The sequence below is a fragment of the Solea senegalensis genome, linkage group LG20 (genome assembly GCF_019176455.1).
Source record: "Solea senegalensis isolate Sse05_10M linkage group LG20, IFAPA_SoseM_1, whole genome shotgun sequence".
NCBI classification, from domain to species: Eukaryota; Metazoa; Chordata; class Actinopteri; order Pleuronectiformes; family Soleidae; genus Solea; species Solea senegalensis.
The window spans coordinates 594373-616500 of record NC_058039.1 but is presented as its reverse complement, the minus strand read 5'-3'; the positions used below and the strand labels follow the sequence as shown (position 1 = coordinate 616500).

General features: G+C 39.6%; 1 protein-coding gene across 1 annotated transcript in view; it reads right to left on the bottom strand.

Annotated features, from left to right (window-relative positions):
* The window catches only part of LOC122786352 (receptor-type tyrosine-protein phosphatase U-like), a 153111-nt gene that overhangs the window by 11015 nt on the left and 119968 nt on the right, over positions 1-22128 (bottom strand). Inside the window, exons 14-22 of the mRNA XM_044052602.1 lie at positions 21290-21450; positions 20083-20270; positions 17412-17484; positions 16132-16208; positions 13903-13920; positions 9916-9952; positions 4871-4968; positions 2270-2386; positions 1429-1583 (exon numbers count right to left, since the gene is read on the bottom strand). Of these exons, the coding sequence (XP_043908537.1) occupies positions 1429-1583; positions 2270-2386; positions 4871-4968; positions 9916-9952; positions 13903-13920; positions 16132-16208; positions 17412-17484; positions 20083-20270; positions 21290-21450 (924 nt within the window). The remainder of the gene's footprint in view (positions 1-1428; positions 1584-2269; positions 2387-4870; positions 4969-9915; positions 9953-13902; positions 13921-16131; positions 16209-17411; positions 17485-20082; positions 20271-21289; positions 21451-22128) is intronic.

Sequence of the window (22128 nt, the reverse complement as noted above, 5' to 3'; positions counted from 1 at the left end):
TGGCTGAGATTCTCTGCTCAAACAACAAAATAAGTGAGAAGACATATTTAAAGGCCTCTTTTTATATATCTATATGTTTGCTTATCACTGCTGTAAAGGTCTATGTGTGTGTGTGTGTGTGTGTGTGTGTGTGGGAACCCCCCTCTACGCTCCTATTTAGCTTTGTGTAGCTTCAAACAGCTTGCTGGGCGCCCACACTGGGATGCTTTGTGCCTCAGTAACACATCTGTCTTCATAGTTTTTCAATATATTTTTCTTTTTTTTCAACAAAAGGGTAAAAAAAACAATTTTCCCTGTTTTCCCTGCAGTGCAGCACGACTGTTAAACAAGCACATCATAATTTATGCTTACTCAGAGTGAAGTGAGAAAGCTGCTGCTGCACAGATCCGCTTTAACAAGAAACACTTGGTGTGTATACTGTCGCACTGATATTACACAGCAGTGTCTACTGTGCAGTTGACTTGTCGGGCATGTCATGGCCACAGTAATCAAAATAAAATGTACAAAAAAACTCATGAATCTATAAACTCGCTGCACTAAACAGCTGTTTGTCCATTAAATGCATTCAGACAGAGAAATAATGTCAATAAGATGGTGTTCACACAGAAACCTGCTTAAATGAGGTCATTAGAGTTATTGATAAAGGTCGTCATTTCTTTTCAACAAGTTGCTTTGATACAAAAGCTGTGAGATTTGACCACTTTTTGACGTGTGATGTCTGTAATGTCTCTCTTTGGTTTGAAAGGCTGTCACAGTACTGACACTGAGGCATTAAGACCAATATTATAGAATTATTGATTGATGAATATACAATAATAATTCAATAAAACACAGTCAACAACATTCATAGACTATTTCAATGTTAACTGTCGACTGAAAACAGCAAGAATCCTCTCCATCTATATCAAATGATCTGGAGCCATAAAAACTATTAGACCCGGAACATGAAGATAACATCATGTATAAAGTTTTATATCTCGACATACTATAAATAAAAAACTATACTTTGTTGCACGGTTGATATTTCATTGCTTTTTTTTTTACCCGATAATGAAGGAAAACAACACACTGATGAAGTTTTAATGAATTTACGATGTGGGTTTGATCCTCAGCTCCTCTTGTCTACGAGCCGATGTTTCCCTGCGTTGCTCCTGACGGCTGTGCAAGTGAATGGGTATGACTGATGTGCTGTGTGGCTGTGATGGGTGTGAATGGGTGTGAATGGGTGTGAATGGGTGTGAATGGCAAAACTGTGGTGAAAAGCAGCTTTGACTGGTCATCAAGACTAAGAAGGTTCTACACAGACCATAAACCATTTACTAGGACAGCAGTTCAATGAAATAACAACTTATCTGTGCATGGAAATCTACTGAATGACTGGGTCAACATGCCAGGCATTAAAACAGCTGGAGTGGAGGTGATCTCTACCTGCAGTGGACCACCACAGGTCCACCATCGGGAGGTGTGGAGGCTTTGACGCGGCGCAGGAAAGCCAGCAGGCCAGTTGCGTGGTAGGGTACGCCGTGCTCAGGCCAGGAGGTGAAGTGGAACTGGCACACCTCATGCTTGGCAGGGTAGCCCCTCTAAAAAGAAACATTAAGGGTGAGAGGGTGAAACACACAACATAAGACTCTTTATGAGCAGCACCTGGTTAAAACCAATACAGCTGACGCAACAGTCTTTCGACTGGAGTTCAACTGTGTCGTTTTTCATCATTCCCATTGATGTAAATGGGGATGAACAGCTGTCTGTCCTGGACAGGTCTCCAGTCCATCACTGGGACACAACCATCCACACACACACACACCTACGGTCAATTAGAGTGTCCTGAGGAAGGACAACGCCACACACACACACATGCAAACTCCATGAGGAAAGACCTGTGTTACATGAGCACTTGTAATAATAATATTAGCTTCAACACAAACTCAGGAGTGTAACTGTATATGGTTTAAATAGCCTGTGTTCCTATAAACTGATAAAGCAGAATGTTATAGTTGTTTTTTTGTGGCGTGGACCCAGAAGCATTAGTTCCATAGTAACAATACAGGCGACGCAGACCCGGTCAGGCTTTGACAGAGGTGACATTCACCCTGTTATCAGTCCATTTGAAGGTTGAAATTCTACATCGTGTTGCTTTAACTGACTGAATAGAAATGACAACAGAAACCTGTTTGTCAAAACAACAAATCTATAGAGAGTTAAATCTCCTGGAAGAATTTGAGGAACGGTTTGTGTTATTTTTCGAGTTGAGCAGGAAATGACTCACCCTCTCCATGGCAAAGGTTCGCACCGTGTACTCGGCCAGCGTCTCCGTCTTCAGTAGCGTTATCTTAATGTCGCCATAGAGCTCGGTGTCATCCGGCCAATACTTGCAACACTTTATCTGCACAAACAACAACAAGCAGTTGAAGTCAAGAAAGTGATTTAAAGCAGCAGTGGACACTCAGAGCTGATATTTCTAAAAGCAAAAAGAAAATGCAATGCTCTTTTCCTGCTCTGACCTTGGATATTTAGTCTTAACTACAGTTGTCATCAGGTCAGGTGAGAGAATCTATGATGTTAAATATGATATAACTTCATTTTTGTGTATGTGTATTTACAATATTATGGTACACTGAAATTACAATGCAGTTTTCTTTTTAATAGACTGTGAAAGATAAAAAGCTCATTTGTAGAGGAGATCTGCAAACATGCACACACAATGTTTGTAAATACTTTGTCTAAGAAACATTTACATTTCAAAAGAAAGAGGTGGGTTTATGGTGTTGGGATGAAAAAAGCACAATATTTACCCCACAGTCTTTTCACTGTGTAACTGAGACTTAATAGTGTTGGTACCAAGACGAGAGAAGACAATAAGACCCCCTTTCATAGGATTTCTTAGGGTTTGAATCTTTTGGAGTCATGACTCTCAGCCATTGATGGTTTTATTTTCCACAGATACATTTTCAGTTGTTTTCTTCTAACACTGGCTGCACATTGTCGACACTCTCTACCCACTTCAGGCTGTAGTTATTTTCCTAAACTAAAAAAAAACATTTTTTTTTTCCACTCACAAAAGCTCAGAAAAATATACACTAGTCACGTTTGGGAAAACAATAGTTGTGCTGTTATGTGAAAAGGTGAAACGCTAAAAGGTCATTCCTAATTATACAAGCTATTATTTACATGTTTCAACACTGTCTGGGTTTAATTTGAAACCCTGGCTGACACTTATCTGGCCCTGTCTGGGATTTCACTTTCCTAAAATGAGTTTTTTTTTTGCCATTTACATTTTTTGTTTTTTGTTTATCTATCTATTATTTCACAGACAGGAACTTTGTTGCATAAAGTTGGGAAAGTCATTCATTTTGAAAGTCATTCAAAACACAAGTGTCACACTCGTCCCTTCATGTGTTCATTAACATTTTCCTCCAGTATTCGGACGCACGAGAACTTTGTGACATCGAGCGGAGCCAAAAATATTTGAAAGCAGTCAGAGTGACATAACCTTGTGTTTACATACAAATATGCAATCCATTAAAAAAAGCGGACCGTAAGATGAGTATGACGGCATGTTGCTGACTCATGGTCCATCACAAACACTACCAACATGAATATTACCTGTGCTGAGTCACACCTTTACAGTGGACTGGTGTTCAAGTTAAATAACGTGCTCTTTCTTCACTCTTAGGAGCTAAATGTAACTTAGAAATGTTTCCTAAGTGGACATTTAGAAATTGTAGTATGTTGAATGACAAAAACTTGCTTTAATTTGTAGAAGGATGCAAATAGGATTCATGGAACCACAGCCAGATGCAACTGTTGCATAGAAAATGCAAAACGGTAATACATTATTGAATGACTCACAGAGTGAGCACCTCACAGATGCACGACGTACGCTTCTGCTTCACCCGGCTTTCAATTGACTCCAACTTAAACCCACTGGCGGTGCATTTAGACACCCGGAGAAGAGCAGAGGGTACAATGAAAGTCAGAGATTGAGGTGAGGGTTAGGATAAATATCTGAGTTAGGCTTAGAGGGTATCTTCTGTAATCCTAATCTGAGCGTCTAAATGCAGCACCCAGGGCGTCTCTGTCAGAGGGACAGTGAGTGGTGTAAATGATACACACTTATTTCATACTTCACTCTGCTTTGTTGAGTGAGACATGAGTGCTCTTTAAGGGAGAGTCCATAAAGTATAACTGGCAGTCCAGAAGAAAAACACCATGTAAAACATCCATAGACACGTGGATATCTTTAAAGTTCTTTCTTAGTGAAAATATGTGGGTCACACTATACTAAAATGGTGTAGGTGAACTACACAGTTCTTTAAAGTTCTTCATATCTTCTGACTTTCATTGAAAATCATATATGTTTCTGCTCTTTATTAAAAAAAAAAGATAATCTTTGAATTATGACGTGGTCTCATCGACTACATCATGAACTATGTTATTAGTGTTGACATCACATTTGTGATGGAGCAGCTGCTGTGACTCAAAGACACGTGCTAAACACTCCATTGATAAATCGTGCTCAGTATCGCGCTAATAATCCCTCATATTTGATCAATGCTTAACACTTTTGTCAAACACAGTAGAGTAGAGTGTGTTCAACTGAGGCGGGAGTGCTCCATAAAAGCAGATGCCACAGAGTTCCTCCGTGGCCTTCAAATACATCTAAGCTTTGACCTTGGAGCACAGCCACAAAAGCGAAAAGGTGATCACTCACGATCAGACAGCGGCAGCCATTTCCTCCCACAACCTGGAGCACAGCAGCTCCTCTGATATATAGTAAATGATAAAGGAAGCTCCAGAAATACTTCCCCCTCCATCAATCTTCACAAGAGCCGGAGAGGTCACAGGAAAAAAGGGAAGAGAAACCTACCCTGCCCACCTCCACCAGCTTGGTGATCATGACAATACTGAAGCAGTTCTCCTGCCAAATCATCCGCCAGAAGTCATAGATCATCTCCTGCTTGGGGCCTGTGGAGGAGGGAATATACAGTAGATGTATAGATGGAGAGAAAAAGAAGGCACGGAGGGGGGAGGAGAGGGAGGAGGGAGGAAGAGAGGAGGATAAGGAGGGTGGTGAGATGAGCCATAAGTCAGAGAAAATAGCAGCAATAACCATCAATATAGAGGCGCTGTGTAATCCATGCCAGGGAATAGAGTAACAACGTGTCATTCATGAACTATTGCCCGCTCTGTATTCGCCTAATACTACTGAGAAATGTCATTTCACTACACCCATAAAATCCAGAGCCATTGTGCAAACAAGCTTGTGTGTCGCCTTCCTCTGCGACAGTGCGGACACAAATCACAGCCGCCGGAATACGAGTGCACTTTCATTGATTTCATTACACCGTGCTGTTGATAATACCCACCAAAATACACTCTACACCACATCAGTCATCTCTGCCCACGCATTGTGTTTAATGGGAGTATTAACCTGTCGGAGCTTGATGACCTTTTATAAGAGCATGTGGCACCTGATCAGCCCTCTGCTGTTTATCTTTACACTCACTCACTCTGTTTTTAATAGTGGATTTACATCAGGTGCAGTGTCGTCACATATGAAATCATACATATGTATATTCCTCATCTGAATATCCAACTGTATTATTTGAGGATACTGTAATCTCGAGCACAGAGACTCACTCACAGATTAGGTCACTGCAGAACAACGATTTGTTTGTATAAATGCAGTCATTGATAAAACATTTGTTTTGTAAAGTAAATGATTTATCAAACTTACTTTCAGGTTATAATGAGAACTTAGCTTCTCAAGTAAACACAGCATGGTTTTGTTAGCAACTGTTATTTATTTATGATAATTCATTATGTTATATTTATCAAATTATTAAATGATATAAAAGGTTGTCTGTTATCATTGATTTCATATTTGATTCTGATGTTGTTATTCATAGATTCATTTTGCATCATGAATGTGTTTTTTTTGTTCCATATCGAAACAAACCATTTTATTTTGACATGCTGTGAAATATCATTATGAGTATTTTTTATTGCGATATCATGATGGAATACTGAGGTATAAGATAGAAGTTAATTGGCCCCCAGGTTATTTGAATTTGAGGCCCCTGCTTTAGACCAGACCACTAAAACATTTACAAATCCTATAAAAAAAACAGGCAATAAATGTGTTTGGAAAGTTTAAAGCCTTATAAACTCTTACTCTGCCTATTAAAAACTCCCCCACTATACATGTATTACCATCAACACACAGAGACTGTGCTTTAATATCTAATTAAAAATTGCCTCTAAAAATTGACTTTCTTAGTGTTAAAACAAACAATTGCACAATTGAAGTGTGCAGCTGTTTTTTTTTATATCGCCTGCATAAAAAACTGTTCTATGCACATTCTTTGTTGGGCTAATGCGTCAAAAGCATCTGTTTCACTGCCCGTCTCTTGTCTGCCTCTGGCTCTAAAAAAAAAAAATCATCACAATCATCTGCAAATATTTTGCATAATTGTTGTCATTAAACATCATTAAATTAGCTGCATTTTGCCCAATTACTAGTAAAGCTTCAGCTCCACAGACTGTAAAATATAGAAGAACTGAGACTGGTATGAGCGTCATGGATGACACATTTTTACTTTTTAAATTTCAATGACAACAAAAAGACGGAAAATTCAATTCTGCCTTCGCTGCCTCTGCACATAAGAGGCCTCGTCCTTGTCTGTCTTTAAAACCTTTTCTCTTTGGCCTTTGACACTTAATGATTTATTTTACTTATTTTAATTTGAACAGAATGTATTGTTTTTTATTGTATGGCTGCTATTTCTTATTGTATTTTTCATGATGTTGAATTATTTTAACCTGTTTTATCTCATTTTGAACCTTTTACTTATTATGTCTTTCATTTATTCTGTACAGCACTGTGGTTTGTTTAAAGTTGGATTGGATTGGATAATATTCCATGTTTTCATGTGTGTTTTCATGACTTGCTGTCGTGCATGTGCAGACTTTGCCACCTTTGTTTTGGTCTGACATGCTGCTGCTCAATTCTGCATTTTACACCTTCATAAAGAAAAAAAAAAAACCCTGAATAAATTGAAAATTCAAAAGCACAAACAAGACGCTTTCTGTCTCCACAGAACACTTATTAAGCTGTTTCTTCCTCTTTCCTCACTGCAGTAAACCTGACGTGACCTGAAGTGACTATGAAGAGCTTGTGAGCGTCTTCATACACACAAGACAGGAGCCAATTTAACCAGTGCAACCCCCCTTGTCTGCGCAGGCTTTTTCACAGCTCCCTTGCCAATCACTGTGCCAGCTTCTGTGAGTGTTACTGATGCGAGGTGTTCATTTTTCAGCAGCACAAACCCACTAATGCATCGCCACAGGGACGTGGTAGTCAGTAAAGAGATGGATGAATCACTATGCATATAACAAAACTCCAGCTTTTCCTGTTTTCCTTCCTCGTCTGTCTCCTGCCCGGCCGCATCTTCCTGCTGCTCCTCATCTCTGCATATAATAGAAAGTTAGTCCACGGCACCTGCAGCCTGCTGCAGAGGCTCAGCTGCCTTACAGTGATAGTTCAGGTTTTTTGACGTGGGGGCATGTGAGGTACTGACACACTGTCAGCGCTGACTGCACCACTTAACAAAGGCTCGCCAAAAAAACCTGTGTGACTGCGAGATAAAGTGCTGAACACATTTTTAGGGTATAATGGACTTGAGCTGATATTTTGTGCCATAAGTAGCACAAATGCACAAATGTTGCTACACTGGCATCCATGTTTTCAGTGTGTTCATCCATTTTCTGCTGCTTTATCATCAGTGATTTTAACACCACATCACACAGGAGTGGTCCATCCATCGCTAAGTTTAAATGTGTCCTTTTGTGACTTCAGTGTTAGAAATCCTTTGTTCACATTTACCTTTAGTGAAACACCGAGTAAACAACACAGCAGTAGACCAGCAGCTCCTGTGTCTCCACAGGCGAAAATACGCTGATTTTCTCTATGGACTTTGGTGCTGGAGAGTGAGTGCTCTACTAACTTCAGTTTTCATCCAGAAAAAAAATTGTCAGATGGCAAAATATTTTTTTTAAGATATTGATACACTTAAACCGCCAGTGTAGATTGTAAGTAGAGTCCCTTCAGTTATTTGGCTCTGTCTCCATACTAAGAATACTACACTACAGTATATTATTTTATTACTGCCATCCTTGGGCAATACAATCATTGATACACCATATCTGAATGAATAAATGAAGACACTAAAGTAAACAGTCTCTGCCAGTTCTTCATGTACTTCATGTCTCCTCCTGCCGCTGCTCGAATGAATAAGGTAAAAAGAGGGCGTTTACAGCAGGATAATGGTGGAGAAAACGACATTAAGAGACGCTCCATCCACGTTCAATACATACACTTTATATTAATCCTGTATTTTTTACTTTTTGTGGACAAAAGGTTTGTCTTTTTCAGAAAGACAGATATCGATGATGTATGGCTATATGTTACATCATCTTTATATTGATTATCACAGAATCCTTGCATCGTGACATTACTGGTATACTGGACCATGTATCACATATCATATCATATCATATCATATGACATTATATCATATCATCTGACATTATATCATATCATATGACATTATATCATATAATATCATATATATCATATCATATAAAATCATATCATATCATATATATCATATCATATATATCATATGACATTATATCATATTATATCATATCTTATGACATTATATCATAACATATCATATCATATGACATTATATCATATCATATGACATTATATCATATAATATCATATATATCATATCATATAATATCATATATATCATATCATATGATCATTATATCATATAATATCATATATATCATATCATATAAAATCATATATATCATATATATCATATCATGACATTATATCATATTATATTATATCATATCTTATGACATTATATCATATCATATCATATGACATTATATCATATCATATGACATTATATCATATAATATCATATATATCATATCATATAAAATCATATCATATCATATATATCATATCATATGACATTATATCATATTATATTATATCATATCTTATGACATTATATCATATCATATCATATCATATGACATTATATCATATCATATGACATTATATCATATAATATCATATATATCATATCATATAAAATCATATCATATCATATAAAATCATATCATATCATATATATCATATCATATATCATATCATATCATATCATATGACATTATATCATATAATATCATATCATGAGTTTGGATTTAATTCCAGTTTAAATCACCTTTTTTACCAGCTTCTCTCACACTGTGGCACTCTTCCACCTCTGCCTACACCTTTGTATGCACAAAGACTTTGTGAGCAAATGTGCGAAATGTGTGTGTGTGTGTGTGCGTGTGTGCGTGAGAGAGAAAGATGAATAGAGAGAGAGAGAGGGAGAGAGAGAAAGAGAGAGAGAGAGAACCATTTTCTCAGGTTACATTTGTGAAGTGGTAGAAGTGAAAACAAAGTGAGAGATGGGAAGAAATCAGAGGGGGATTTATTCCCTGAATAAATAGAATCCCTCTCAGTCTCAGTCTCTCTGTGTGAGTAAATGTGAGTGGGAGCTCGTACCGTGTCTCACGCTGACATCAGAGAGCCGGCGTGCCACACATGCAGACGGTGGGGAGGAGAGACACAGACAGGCAGCTTGACAGGCAGCGACAGTCACAGTGTTACAGTGACGACTGACTGACAGTTACAGTGGATTGTTGCAGGAGTGTTTCACACACCAACTCCCTCTTGTTGTGTATATTAATAATTCAGTACAGTCGTTCTAATACTGGCACACAGGCATGTGTGCACAAACAAACATAAATATTTGCACCTGCGTCGTTAACACTCACCTTGAGTGGCGATGAAGTGGTTTGATCTCTGGTAACCCTGAGAGACAGAGAAAGAAAATGAAAGAAAGGAGTGTTAATCATTAGAGGAAGACATGATAGGAGACCTCTGACTCTCCTTACACCTCACCCTCCCATTCTCAAACGTCATTATCAAGTCATCTCTTATTTAATGCTTCGCAGAAAGTGGACTGTTTCGGTAGGACAGTGAAATGGCATTGATTGAAGATTGTCTCTGTCTCTCTGTGAGCCAAGTCCTCACATGCAGCGTCTCAAAGACGCAGCGCAGGCTGCTGATCAAAGCTAGACAGTGAGGGATCTTCAGCTCTGCCAGTAATTCTACCTGATCTGACTGTCTCTCTGCTCAGCTTGGCATTAGTACAGTTATGATACAGTGTTTGCAGTCTGAAAGACTGTCAGTGGCATCCAGCCAGTCCACTCTGTGTGTGTCAATCATGATATAGATGCCTTACTTTACTATGTCAGTGTCACTACTTTATATATACTTATAACATATTTATAATATTTGTTCAAATAATCTGTAGTGTACACACACACACATATACGTAGACCACATTAAGTCCAAGATAAAGGACATTTATTATAAGATCCTGGTCCTGACTGTCCTTGTCAGCCTTGGACTTTACTTGGTCTCACCCAGCCTTGATCTTGGTCTTTCTTTGGTCTAGTTCTGCTTAGGTCTTGGCCTTGTATAGACTGCAGCCCAAATTGGATTTGTAAGCATATCTGATGAGAATCTGATCTTCCTGACCAACTGTTCACATCATATATACTGTATGTATACATCGTCTTCCACTGTATCGATCATTTCACACGCCTCCAATCAACGTCCGTCTCTCCAGATCTGCATCATCGTTGTTGACATCCTTTCTGAGCGACTGAGATGTTCACATTGAAAAGGATCATCATATTCAAAACCACCTCAGTACGTGGATCTCATGATTTTAGCTAGATACAAACTGGATATGCTGAAACATCGATTTGGGCTGCAGGTTAAACGAGGCCGGTCTTAACTTAATGTCCTGCTCCAGTCTTGGTCTTGCTCTGCCTTGGTTTCAGTAAAATCTTATTGGTGTGTTCTTGACAACACACACGCACACTAATTGTAACTCAGGCTGAAAACAAGCCTTCACCTTTATATTATGGGACGTGTGCTTTTGTCCTCACAAGGAAGACACATTCCAATAATGTGACTGCAGACATATTTAGAACCCATACACATACATATATATGTACACATATGCACTATTCTGCCAGGAAACCACACATTACATTCCATAACTGTCATGCCACAAAGAAAAGTTGAGATGAATAGCCATCGCTGTGAAAGCGAGCAGCGACCCTCATTCCCATGAGCCTCTGTTGCCAAGTTTCCAGGGGCCAGTCAGTTTCCTGTCTGTCACCTTGGAAACAGCAGGCAAGCAGCAAAACATAAATGTGAATAATGTGGAAAAAAAGACACAACAAACAACATGCAGAGTCATTTGAGATACGAAAAGCATCGTAAAGACAGAAAAACAAGCTTTAGTCTGTGTATATACATATATATATATATATATATATATATATATATATATATATATATATATATATATATGTATATATATATATATATATATATATATAGTATGATCCTTGTAGTTGTACTTAGAACTGACATATTTGGTCAAATGTATTAAGTCAGGTTTGACCAAAGTCTAAAACTACAGCTGGGCTCTTCATAACATACACACCAATTCAAAATGAATCCAATTAAAACCTTTTTTACTTCACATCCCACAAAAACGATTGCCACAAAAAGTTTTCATCCACTTAATCCACAAGTAACCAGTTTTGTTATTTCAAATGAGACTTTCAGTGCATTTGCACCTGCTGGGATATATAAATACATCCAGTCATTTCCCACCTGCTGGCTCAGGTTAGGAGTGTTTCAGCTTTCATAAATGTTGGTGATAATGAGTTTCTTTGCTTGTTATAATGTTGTGTTTGTCATAAGAATAGACTGTGAAATGTGCATGACTCACTTTTGTGGCCTGTGAGAATTGATTATCTCCTCCTGTATTTCAGAGAACAGCTCATTTCAGTGGACAACGTGGTCACACATGTCGGATGTTTATGTTGTCAGCGCAAAAACCACCTGTGAGCCACAGCCGTGCTGATTTAAGTCTGCATCGCTGCACAGAGCAGGACGTTGTAATGGGATCAGACTACAAACAGTTCAGTGCAACAATCCTGCCGCAGCAATCCAGCGTAAATGTTTATGAGGTCATCAGGAACATCAGGAAGTAGAGATGGGAGGAAAATAAATCAAATACCTAGTGAACTATGCAGACACTTTTAAAAAGACAACCTCTCAACGGTCAAGGCTCGATGTCCTGAATCTATCTCAGAGTTAAATCCACACTAATTAGAGGATTTACAAAGTGAGCAGAGTGGTCAATCTTTGTTTAAAATCATGAATGAGATTCTGTCTAAATCAGCTGTGAGGGGTGGGCGGGCACATCTCTCTCTTCCCCCCTCTCTCTGCAGAATGATTCAATGATTAAAAACCACTTGGAAAGTACTTGGGTTCAACAGAATAAACAACCACATCTGGCTGCTCAGTATTGTATTAAATAAACTGCATTAAACGCCTCAGTTTGCTGACAGTTAACACTGTTCTTAACTCGCTAATGCAAATCGGATCAAAGACCTAACATTTGTTTAATCTGGTCTGCGACTGTTGATTAGTTTGGGAACTTTATTTGGTTTCTTTTCACACAGAGAAAAGAAAACAAACAGAAAATTCATCATTACCAATGAAGTGAAAACATTTATTCCACTCGAATCAAGAGTAGAGATCTTCCGATACCATTTTTTCCCTCCCGATACCGATTCCGATACTTGTGCTGTGGGTATCGGCCGATACAGAGTACCGATACCGATACCAGTGTGTTATAAAAAAAATAAACTACGCCTGCATGACTGTTAAACAGGTTAAACCCTCTGTAAAACATGAACGAATACAGCAAATGGACAGCATTTATTTTTACCAGCGATATGTTATTTCGTTTTTCAGCTTGTACGTTTGTTTTGACTCTGGTCCAAACACCGCAGCACTGGCAGAGCTTCATGTTTCCATGACGACTGACCGGGAAAGGAAGCGCGTGACATCATTTTTACATGACTCCAGATGGTTAAAATGAGTCTCTGAAGTAACGCTAAAGTTTAAAAACGGAGGCGTACATACGCAGGACACAGGTGCGCTGGTTAGTTGTAGCGCTGCTCTTTTCGTTTAATAAACGCTCCAGTTTGACTGTAGGCGCGCTAACGGAGCCAACAACGCTAACGGAGCTAACTGGTAAATACTGCCATACCGCCGACATGATGAGCTAACGTTAGCTCCTTGTCTACAGGTGTCGGGTGATCAGTTCTTCTTCACACCTCTAAAACAGCACGGCGCAACTGTTTCAAGAGCTGTGAAGAAGAACCGTGTCAGAGCTAACGGAGCGCTAATAAATTATCAGAATCGGTGCATGGACTCCAGTACTCGCCGATACCGATACCGATACCCACATTTTCAGCAGTATCGGAGGCAATCAAGAGACTCTAATCAAGAGAGTCATGACAGGAAGAGAGTCACTTGTTAAATACCACATGTTACACGTCAGCTGTTCCTGAGCTCTGTTCAGCAGGCAGCGCAGTTTCTCTCCTAATCCGTATCGAAGATAATTCACGGATTTCCACCGAGTTTACAGAACACATTTACAAGGTTCACGATGGCTTTAACGTGACCTCGTCTCCTCTCCTCTGTGGCACTATCAGCCTTTTAAAGCACAGCCTGATGTTCTGCAAGAAACTCCAGGTGAGCATCTGATCATAGATGAAAGAGGACAGAGAGAGAGACGGCTGAAGGCAGAGGGGGAGGGCGGGGACAGCGGGGGTGAAAAGGGCAAAGAGATGAAAAGAGATGAGAAGCAAGGTACTTACTTCCCTGTTTATCCGAATCTAAGAGGTGCCAAAAGATTGAAAACAAGGGACGGAAAAAAGAGAGAGAAAGAGAAAAAAAAGTAGGAAACAAGAGCCAGTTATTGTGATAAACGAGCGGGAAAAGAGGAAAAATGAAAGCTTTAAAAAGAAGAACCTGTGGAGAGAATAATGTTCAGGAAACTCAAATATTTTGAGGGATAGTTCAGGTCTTATATGTGGTCGTGTGAGGGACTGAACTCAGACACCTGCGATATCTTAAAGGTCCAGGGTGTACAATTAACGTCAAATTATTTTCATTTCACATAAATTGAGGAAATGATTCTGTGAATTGTTGTTTTTCATTAGCCCAGAATAAGTTTGTATCAGGAGTTATAGTTGGCTACTGATCATAGCCCACAAACTAAACTTGACTTGACTTTTGAAGCTAACTGAAGGCGACATAGACGCAACTTCAACTGCAATAAATGTTGCTATAAGAATATAAAAAAAGAAGTCTCCATCACTATGTTGAGATGTGTTATTTTGTGACTGAAGAGTTTGAAAGACTTTATTTATATTTAACTCAATGACAAAAACTCTACACATGAGGAAGCAGCAGCCATCAACACCTGTGTCAGTGCTGCTTTCACTACAGACTTTGGTATTGGAGAGTGAAAGGTTTACACTTTTCAGTGTCCCGTCAGAAAAGGTGAGATACTGTAGACTTATTAAGGTTTTTTCTTTTTAATAATCATTGTTATTATAATAATAATTATTATTATTATCATTATTATCATTATAATAACAACCACTTTGTTTCTTGAACCCAGTCACCTTTGAGCACATGCTACTCCATCTTTATTTAGAACATAAAGAAAGAGACAAAGACTGTTGTGACAGGTTCATTGATATATTAAAGTGTTCTGGTTCTGGTTTGTCTTCATTGCCAAGGCAACCATTATTCCACTCCATTCACACTAAAGAAAATGTGGCACAGGCATCACCTCCTGATCGAGAAAGGTAGCGGACATTTAGAAAATCCCACATGAATGAAAGTGCAGGGCAGTGGAATTCCATTTATTTTATCTGGAATCTTTTCACGGTGCTGTTGTGAGCAGGGGTTCTTCACATGACATGGAGGCAGTGCAGGCGGCACAATAAGTGACAGAGAGGTCCTTGGAGCCCTAAATGGGATACAGTGGCCCCCCACACACACACACACACACACACACACTGTGGGCACCGACACTATGCTTTAGCTCAGTGTTTCCCAAATGTTCCATAACTTTTTAGGATTGCAAACAATCGTGACCCAAAAATCAACTGTGAAATTTTGTCTAATCTAATTTAATTTTGAGTTTTATTGGTATTTAAAACATAAACATATAAATCTTAACTAAACAGCTAAAAGTGTTTTGCCAATTTGTTCTCACGACCCATTTGTGGGTCCCGAGCCCGTCTTTGGGAATCCCTGCTTTAGCCCAGAAACTGGCCACTTTTGCACACTTCCCATTTTCTTTTGTTCTACAGAACAATTGCCGTAATAAAAGCTTTCATTGCCTTCAACCTTCACAGATTACAAGTCATGTTAATTCCTGACTTGACTACTTGGCTGCACCAGAAACAGAACTAGTTGCTGAACTAAAGCATGGATGAACGGCTTTCAGCGGCGCTGTCGCTAAATAAACCAGATCCTCTGTTAAATATTGAGATTTTAGAGGTTTTCTTGCTACATGTGGGTGATGAACACGTCTTTTTAACTGATCTATCTACAGTTCACCATGGTTGGCTCTGATTGTTGTGCAGTGACGACACTCTCTGACCGGCAGTCTGTGGACGTCTCATTGGGCTCAGCTCGCTTGGAGATTGAAATGAATTTGAAATGATTTAAATCAGTTTTGCTCGTTTACTGAACAGTGATGACTTTGCATCAGTGCCTCATAAAAGCACCTTTTAAATTGCATTGGTTTTTTCATCATTCAGTTTCTTTGACACTAGACAGAAGAAAGTGCACCAAAACCTGAAGTATCCCTTTCATGTGATGCCGTGGATGTAGCTGCTACATGCTATTTCAGTCAGAGTGAGAGAGGTCACATGTGTGGACTTGTCCTCTGGTCAAACAGTGGGACGACCGCAGCAAGAACAGATGTTTAAGATGATTAGTTAAGCCGTTAAAGCGGAGACACGGGATCAGCGAAGGCAAAGATGAGGGAGCAGCAGGTGAAAGAGGAAAGAGTGCATGTGACTTACGTCGATGTAGTTGGCGTTGACATAATCAGAACTGGGGTCTGCGAGCAGAGAGTGCATTTTGACCCGGTGGCGGTCATCTGAAATAAGATAACATTCATTAAACTTAAAGTTTAAAAGATATTTTTTTGTTTGTTATAAATCATTTTTCATTCAATAATTCATATTAACATTCTACGGCTGACGCCACAGCGTGAGGAACATCATCATTTGGACGATTAAATCGATCAGCACCCACATTTCAGGTCTCAGATTCTCAGTTTCACGCATAAAATCAGTTTTACAAGCGACAGTAAAGCTATACTCTTCATTGACTTTAATGAATCAAACCTCAAATCACATTCATTTGTTTTTCTAGAATTAACAAGCGTTCAGCTCAGAGTAGCTCTGGATGACTCAGTGGTCATGATAAATGCTGACCTACTTTAAAGTGTGTGCAAATAATACAACAAATCAAAAAGCTGCAGCCTGAAATAAGTATCAAGATATAATAATCTAATAATATTATTATAATCTAATAATATAAGAGTCAGGATATAATCTGTGATGTTCAGATACTGGAATGTCCTCAGAAACTGATGAAAACTCAAATCTGTGCTCTGTCCACTCCAAGTACTGCTACACCATCAGTACTCACCAGTACTGCACTACAGTTTAGACTGTTTATTTGTATGCATTATAAAAACAAAGGATATCAAAATAGGATTAACATCTAATAATTGAATAAAATATATAAAATATTTATTATTGTCATATTCCTCTAATTTATGTACTGATGTTTTGACAGGAATTAACATGAATAAATGTTATTATTATTATTATTATTTAATATTTAATTCCTGTAACTCCATGTTGATGAGTTAAGGATCTTTATCTCTGGCACTTTGAATAGTTACAGAAATAGAGACATTTATTCCTTAATATGTTTAGAGAGGTTTTGAATTTGATAAAAAAGATGACAGGTCTTAGAAATGATCCTTACTTCATGCTTTTGAACATTTTGTTGTATATTTTGCCAAAATATTGTATTTTTTTGAATAAAATAAATGAATTTCTGCCAAGAAGGTCATGTTTTTGACGTCTTTGTCAAAACTAGAGCCAGATTCTGATGTGTTTGGATTCAGTGGTGAGTTCAGTGACACTGTAGGAAACTGAACAGTCATGGAGGAGGTTTCAGGTTTTTGGCAATGAGAAAATAATAATGAAGCAGTTCTAGTCATAACAACATCAATATTTCTTTCTTATTATTTCCAATTGAACCGACTCCATGGACAGGTACTTACGGCTCAGCAAGCTGTCGTTCCTCCCTTTGGTCTTGTCCTTCTTTTTTGTGACGTCCCAGCCATCAAAGAAACTCTGCAAAGCAAAGTCAGAGAGCAGAAGAGAGCGTTCACTTACAAACACAGACTTTAGAAATAAAAAAGGGGGGGGGGCGACGTGTCATTGATGCATCTTGAAGCTCACAATTTGCTAATGCGACTCCAAAGCCTTACCCCGAGGTTGCCTGAGTAACAACGTGGTGTTCGCATCTTGCCAAGTCATCAGCAGACATCTGCCACGGCACCGCGGAGGTGACTGAGGCGGAAAGATGACACGCGCCACTGAGAGATGACTGTGGCCTTGAGAAGTTTGGGGGCGGCCAACTGCAGTCTTTCTCATTGCGGACACAGTGTGACTTAAGACGCTGTTGCTCTATAATACATCAGTGTGGAAGTGCTACATGTGCGACAGCTGTTTATGAAGCTCATCGACTTAATCTGCTGAGGTGAATCACGGAGTCTACATCAATGCTGTGAACGGAGGACACGCACAAGGAGAGGGACACATAAATGTGAGCTTTGCATGAGCCTGGCTTCAGTTATGACACAATGCTGCTACATTGGCAGGAACATCCAGGCTCCGGCAGAGTTGTCTCTCATCTGTGGCACAGCAATCCCTCCTGTGAGATGGGGCTGCAAATTGGGAACACCTGAGACCCAGAGGGAGCTGCAGGAAACAAGCCCATCAGAGGATTCCACCTGCGACTGCAAATTCTATCCAGGTAACGTCTGGTTTCATCGTGTTTAACACGCATTTGACTGGCCCTCTGCCCTGTATTCCCTGCAACTGCAACAACAACAACAACAACAACAACATCACGCTGCTCACCTGTAAGCAGCTACTCTCATCAAACTCTAAAGTTTCAGTATTTTCTTCAAAATGTCTTCAGAGTGAAACTGACAACAACTCTGCTACAGTACTAAGAAAGGTTTGCTTGTGCGTGGCTAACATTAGATGTACAGCAGTGGTTCCCAAAGTCTGGGTTGGGGCCAGCAGATGGGTCACGAGAGATTTTCTTTGTGTTCCATACATCTATGTGCATATGTTTTAAATAACATGCGTCATAGTCAGGTCAATTTTACTTATACATCACAAACACAGTTTGTCTTGAAGGGTTTTACAGTCTGTATCTGTGTCTCTATATTTCCGTATTATTTAAAGTTTGTCAGAAAGGATTAATGAAAGAATAGAAAGTACGTATAAATAATGTTACATCAGACCAAACAGAGGCAGAGTGACAGCATGAAGTGAGGACTAAACTTTCACAAGACAAACACTGTCACTGTCTTGCAGATTTGGGTTTCCACAAATTCAACACGCCCCCTCCCCACACTGAGGGTGTGACTCCCTCACAACCATGACTTGCAACATGTCTGATCAATGGCAGCAGCTGGACCCTGTGGGAAATAAGGGTTATGAAGTCTGACAGCAGTGTGCAAACTGATCCCCCTTCATCTGACTTATTTCTCCAGGCGATGAGGCAGTCAGACTGACGAGTTCAAAAAAGCGACAACTATAGTGATTTTGGAGGACGCGCTCGTATTAAAGTAAAAAGATGGCTGAAAGGAGTCACTTTGAAAAGCGGGAGTCCATTCATCTCCAGGAAGTTCAGTGGATCAGCACGGTCTCTGGAACGCAGCACTTCAACAGTTTTAGCATGAAAGTTTAATTTGCCATTAAAGCTTTTTTTAGTCCTGTTTTCTTTCCACGGTTCCCTCCTGAAGTCCATCTAACACTCGTCAGGAGGTGAAAGCGAACACAAGGATCATTAGTCTGCGTTCAGAGCCGTCCACTGTGACTCTTCGACTAGATCTAAAATGGAGATTACAGCTTCTGCAGCTTCAAAATGTTCCAACAGAAATTCACAAATATAAAAACAACATTCTGTGGAGGAAAGCAAAAACACGACAGAGAGACTGAGATTTGTCACCTCTCATCTCATCACTCTGTACATTATCAAGACGACTGTGAATGGACGGCACAGCAGACAGCTGTACGTCAAAGTGAGCAGTGTTGACTCAGACTGTCAAGTCTCAAGGCTTTGAGCTCCACACCAAGTTAAGTCAACTTCAGTGCGTCCCAGACACTAGTCCCCGTCTCTGTCCCCTTCTCTGTGTCCCCTCTGTCTGTCCCCCCTCTGTGTCCCCGCCTCTGTCCCCCCTCTGTGTCCCCGTCTGTCCCTCTCTGTGTCACCATCTCTGTGTCCCCTCTCTGTCACCATCTCTGTGTCACCATCTCTGTGTCCCCTCTCTGTGTCACCGTCTCTGTGTCCCCCTCTCTCACCATCTCTGTGTCCCCCTCTCTGTGTCCCCCTCTCTGTGTCCACAACAGCACTCAAAAGTGTTCTGGTCTTCCTCTTCTGTCTTCTGTCTGTTTATTGGCAGTTATGAGCATATGTAACCATATGAGATGGTTACATATGCTCATATACATAAGTGTATATGGTCATAGACGTAGAATCATATTTCTTCATTAACCCAGAAAGTATTTCATAAAACTATGACTGAGTGATTATTTTGCATCCTTTCATGTGAATGTAATTACATTTACTAAGTTTCAGGTGTCTAATGTTGTGTGTCATGACATTATCTCTGTCATCATGAGGCTACAGAGATAATGTTGAGGTCATCTTACCTCATATTCTTGTTTGAAACCGTAGCCCTCTGCTGTCTTCATCTGGTTGATGTGCTGCAGGAGGTCAGCCACCCTCACAGCGGGGTGCAGCTGACCCGTGTGGTACGGCGAGCTCTTCCTCCGACAGTGACGGTGAGGCGAGCCTCCCAGTAAGCTGCTGGACTCGTTGATGGAGCTGCGCTGTTCATCTGGGGAACATGAACAAAAACACGCTTGGAGTCATGCTGCCGACCCTGTGACACACTCAGAGTCAGCATGTTGACCCGCCCGGTCGGGAGGAGCATAGACCTCGTCATTACCTGATCTCTTACTGGAAACCTGCACATGTGTGAAGTCTGAGTAATATAACTCAAATTTAAATTTAAAACATATGCATATGCAAGAGTTGACTGGCTGACTGTCGCCTGGAGCCATGCAAGGAACCGTCTCATTGTTTATAGCTGCACAGTAAAGGTGCACGCACTGTAACTGCTAAAAAAACACATGTGTATTTGCCTGATAAGAATCACCAATAAAAGAAAATATAGCGTAAAAACTTGTATTTGACTTTGTAGAGGAAACTATTAAAACAAACCTAAAATAAAAATGTGTATTTATTTTATGAGAATAATTATAATTACATTATTTTAAAAGTCCCTGGAACAGCTGTAAATATCTTCCACAGAAAGTAGTCCCACTTCACACATGTACAGAAAAAAAGGGTTTGCGGTACATTGGGGTAATGACAGACCATACATAAATATGTATATATATATATATGCATACATATATATATATATATGCATACATATATATATATATATATGTATGTATATATATATATATATATATATATGCATACATATATATATGTATATATATATATGTATGCATATATATATATATATATATATATATATATATATATATGTGTATATATGTATATATATATATATATATATATATAATAACCTTATATAACCTTATAACCTTCCTGTTAGAAAAGAGAAGCCTGAGAAGTAGCAGTTATCAGCCACTGACTGTAAAAAGAACTTGGTTTATGATGCATGTAAACAATTTCCAGGTCCTCTTTAATGCAATTCAATGTCAAATTTGTATATTATTTCCCCATTTAGTGGAAAATAGATGATAAAGCAGTCACTTCATCATATACACAATCTTTGGAAAACAGGGAGCTTGATCTCACATGTGTTGATTGCTGTCTTACTTCGAGTGTTGCAGCTGTGGGGATCCATGAAGGAGTGGGCCATCCTCTCGTCCTGCTGGAGAGTGCTCTGCTCCGTCATGCTGCAGTCCAGAGAGCTCAGTTTGCGACTCTTCTCCTGCCTGTAGGACATGGCTGCCTTGTTTATGGCCACCTTCTTCCTACTGTAGAGGTGCAGTAACAGAGAGGCAGGATAGAGGCAGAGGAGGGTAATAAAGGAAATCAGAAAAGAGACAGGAACAGAAAAAAAACAGGCAAAGAGATAAGACAGGGGAGGGAGGAGGAGGAGGAGGAGGAGGGGTGAGAAACTGGACTCAAAGATTGAAAGTGGATGAAGGGGAACGTGAGATAGGTGTGGGTGGTGGTGGGGGTGGTTCTGCAGAAGAGAGAGACCAAAAGGAACATGGGGGTGGGGGGCTCTATACTGGTGGATAGGCTGGAGATTCCCACTTTACTAATCCTGGTACTACAAAGAGCAAGCAAGGGTAAGATGGCATTAAGGGGGGGTAAGGGTGGAGGATGGAGACAGTAGTAACTTACGGGTAGTAAGGGTAAGAATAGAAGTCCCTTCTGATTAGCATGGAGGAGGAGGAAAGGAGAAAAAGACAGAGAGTGAGGAGAAAACAAAAGAGAGAGGTGAATATGGGCTTCAGAGATAAATGAAGTGTGTCGGAATGAAACTCGTGAAGCAGCACAAAGCATTAAAAACACACTTGTTGCACCAACTCAACAAAAATCATCTCTTGACCAAGTCGATTTGGAAAGTTTGATATAAACAAACATCTGAGGCTGCAGAATTACAGAGGAAAGTGTGCTCTGCAGCCTGCTGTCAACAAGCATAC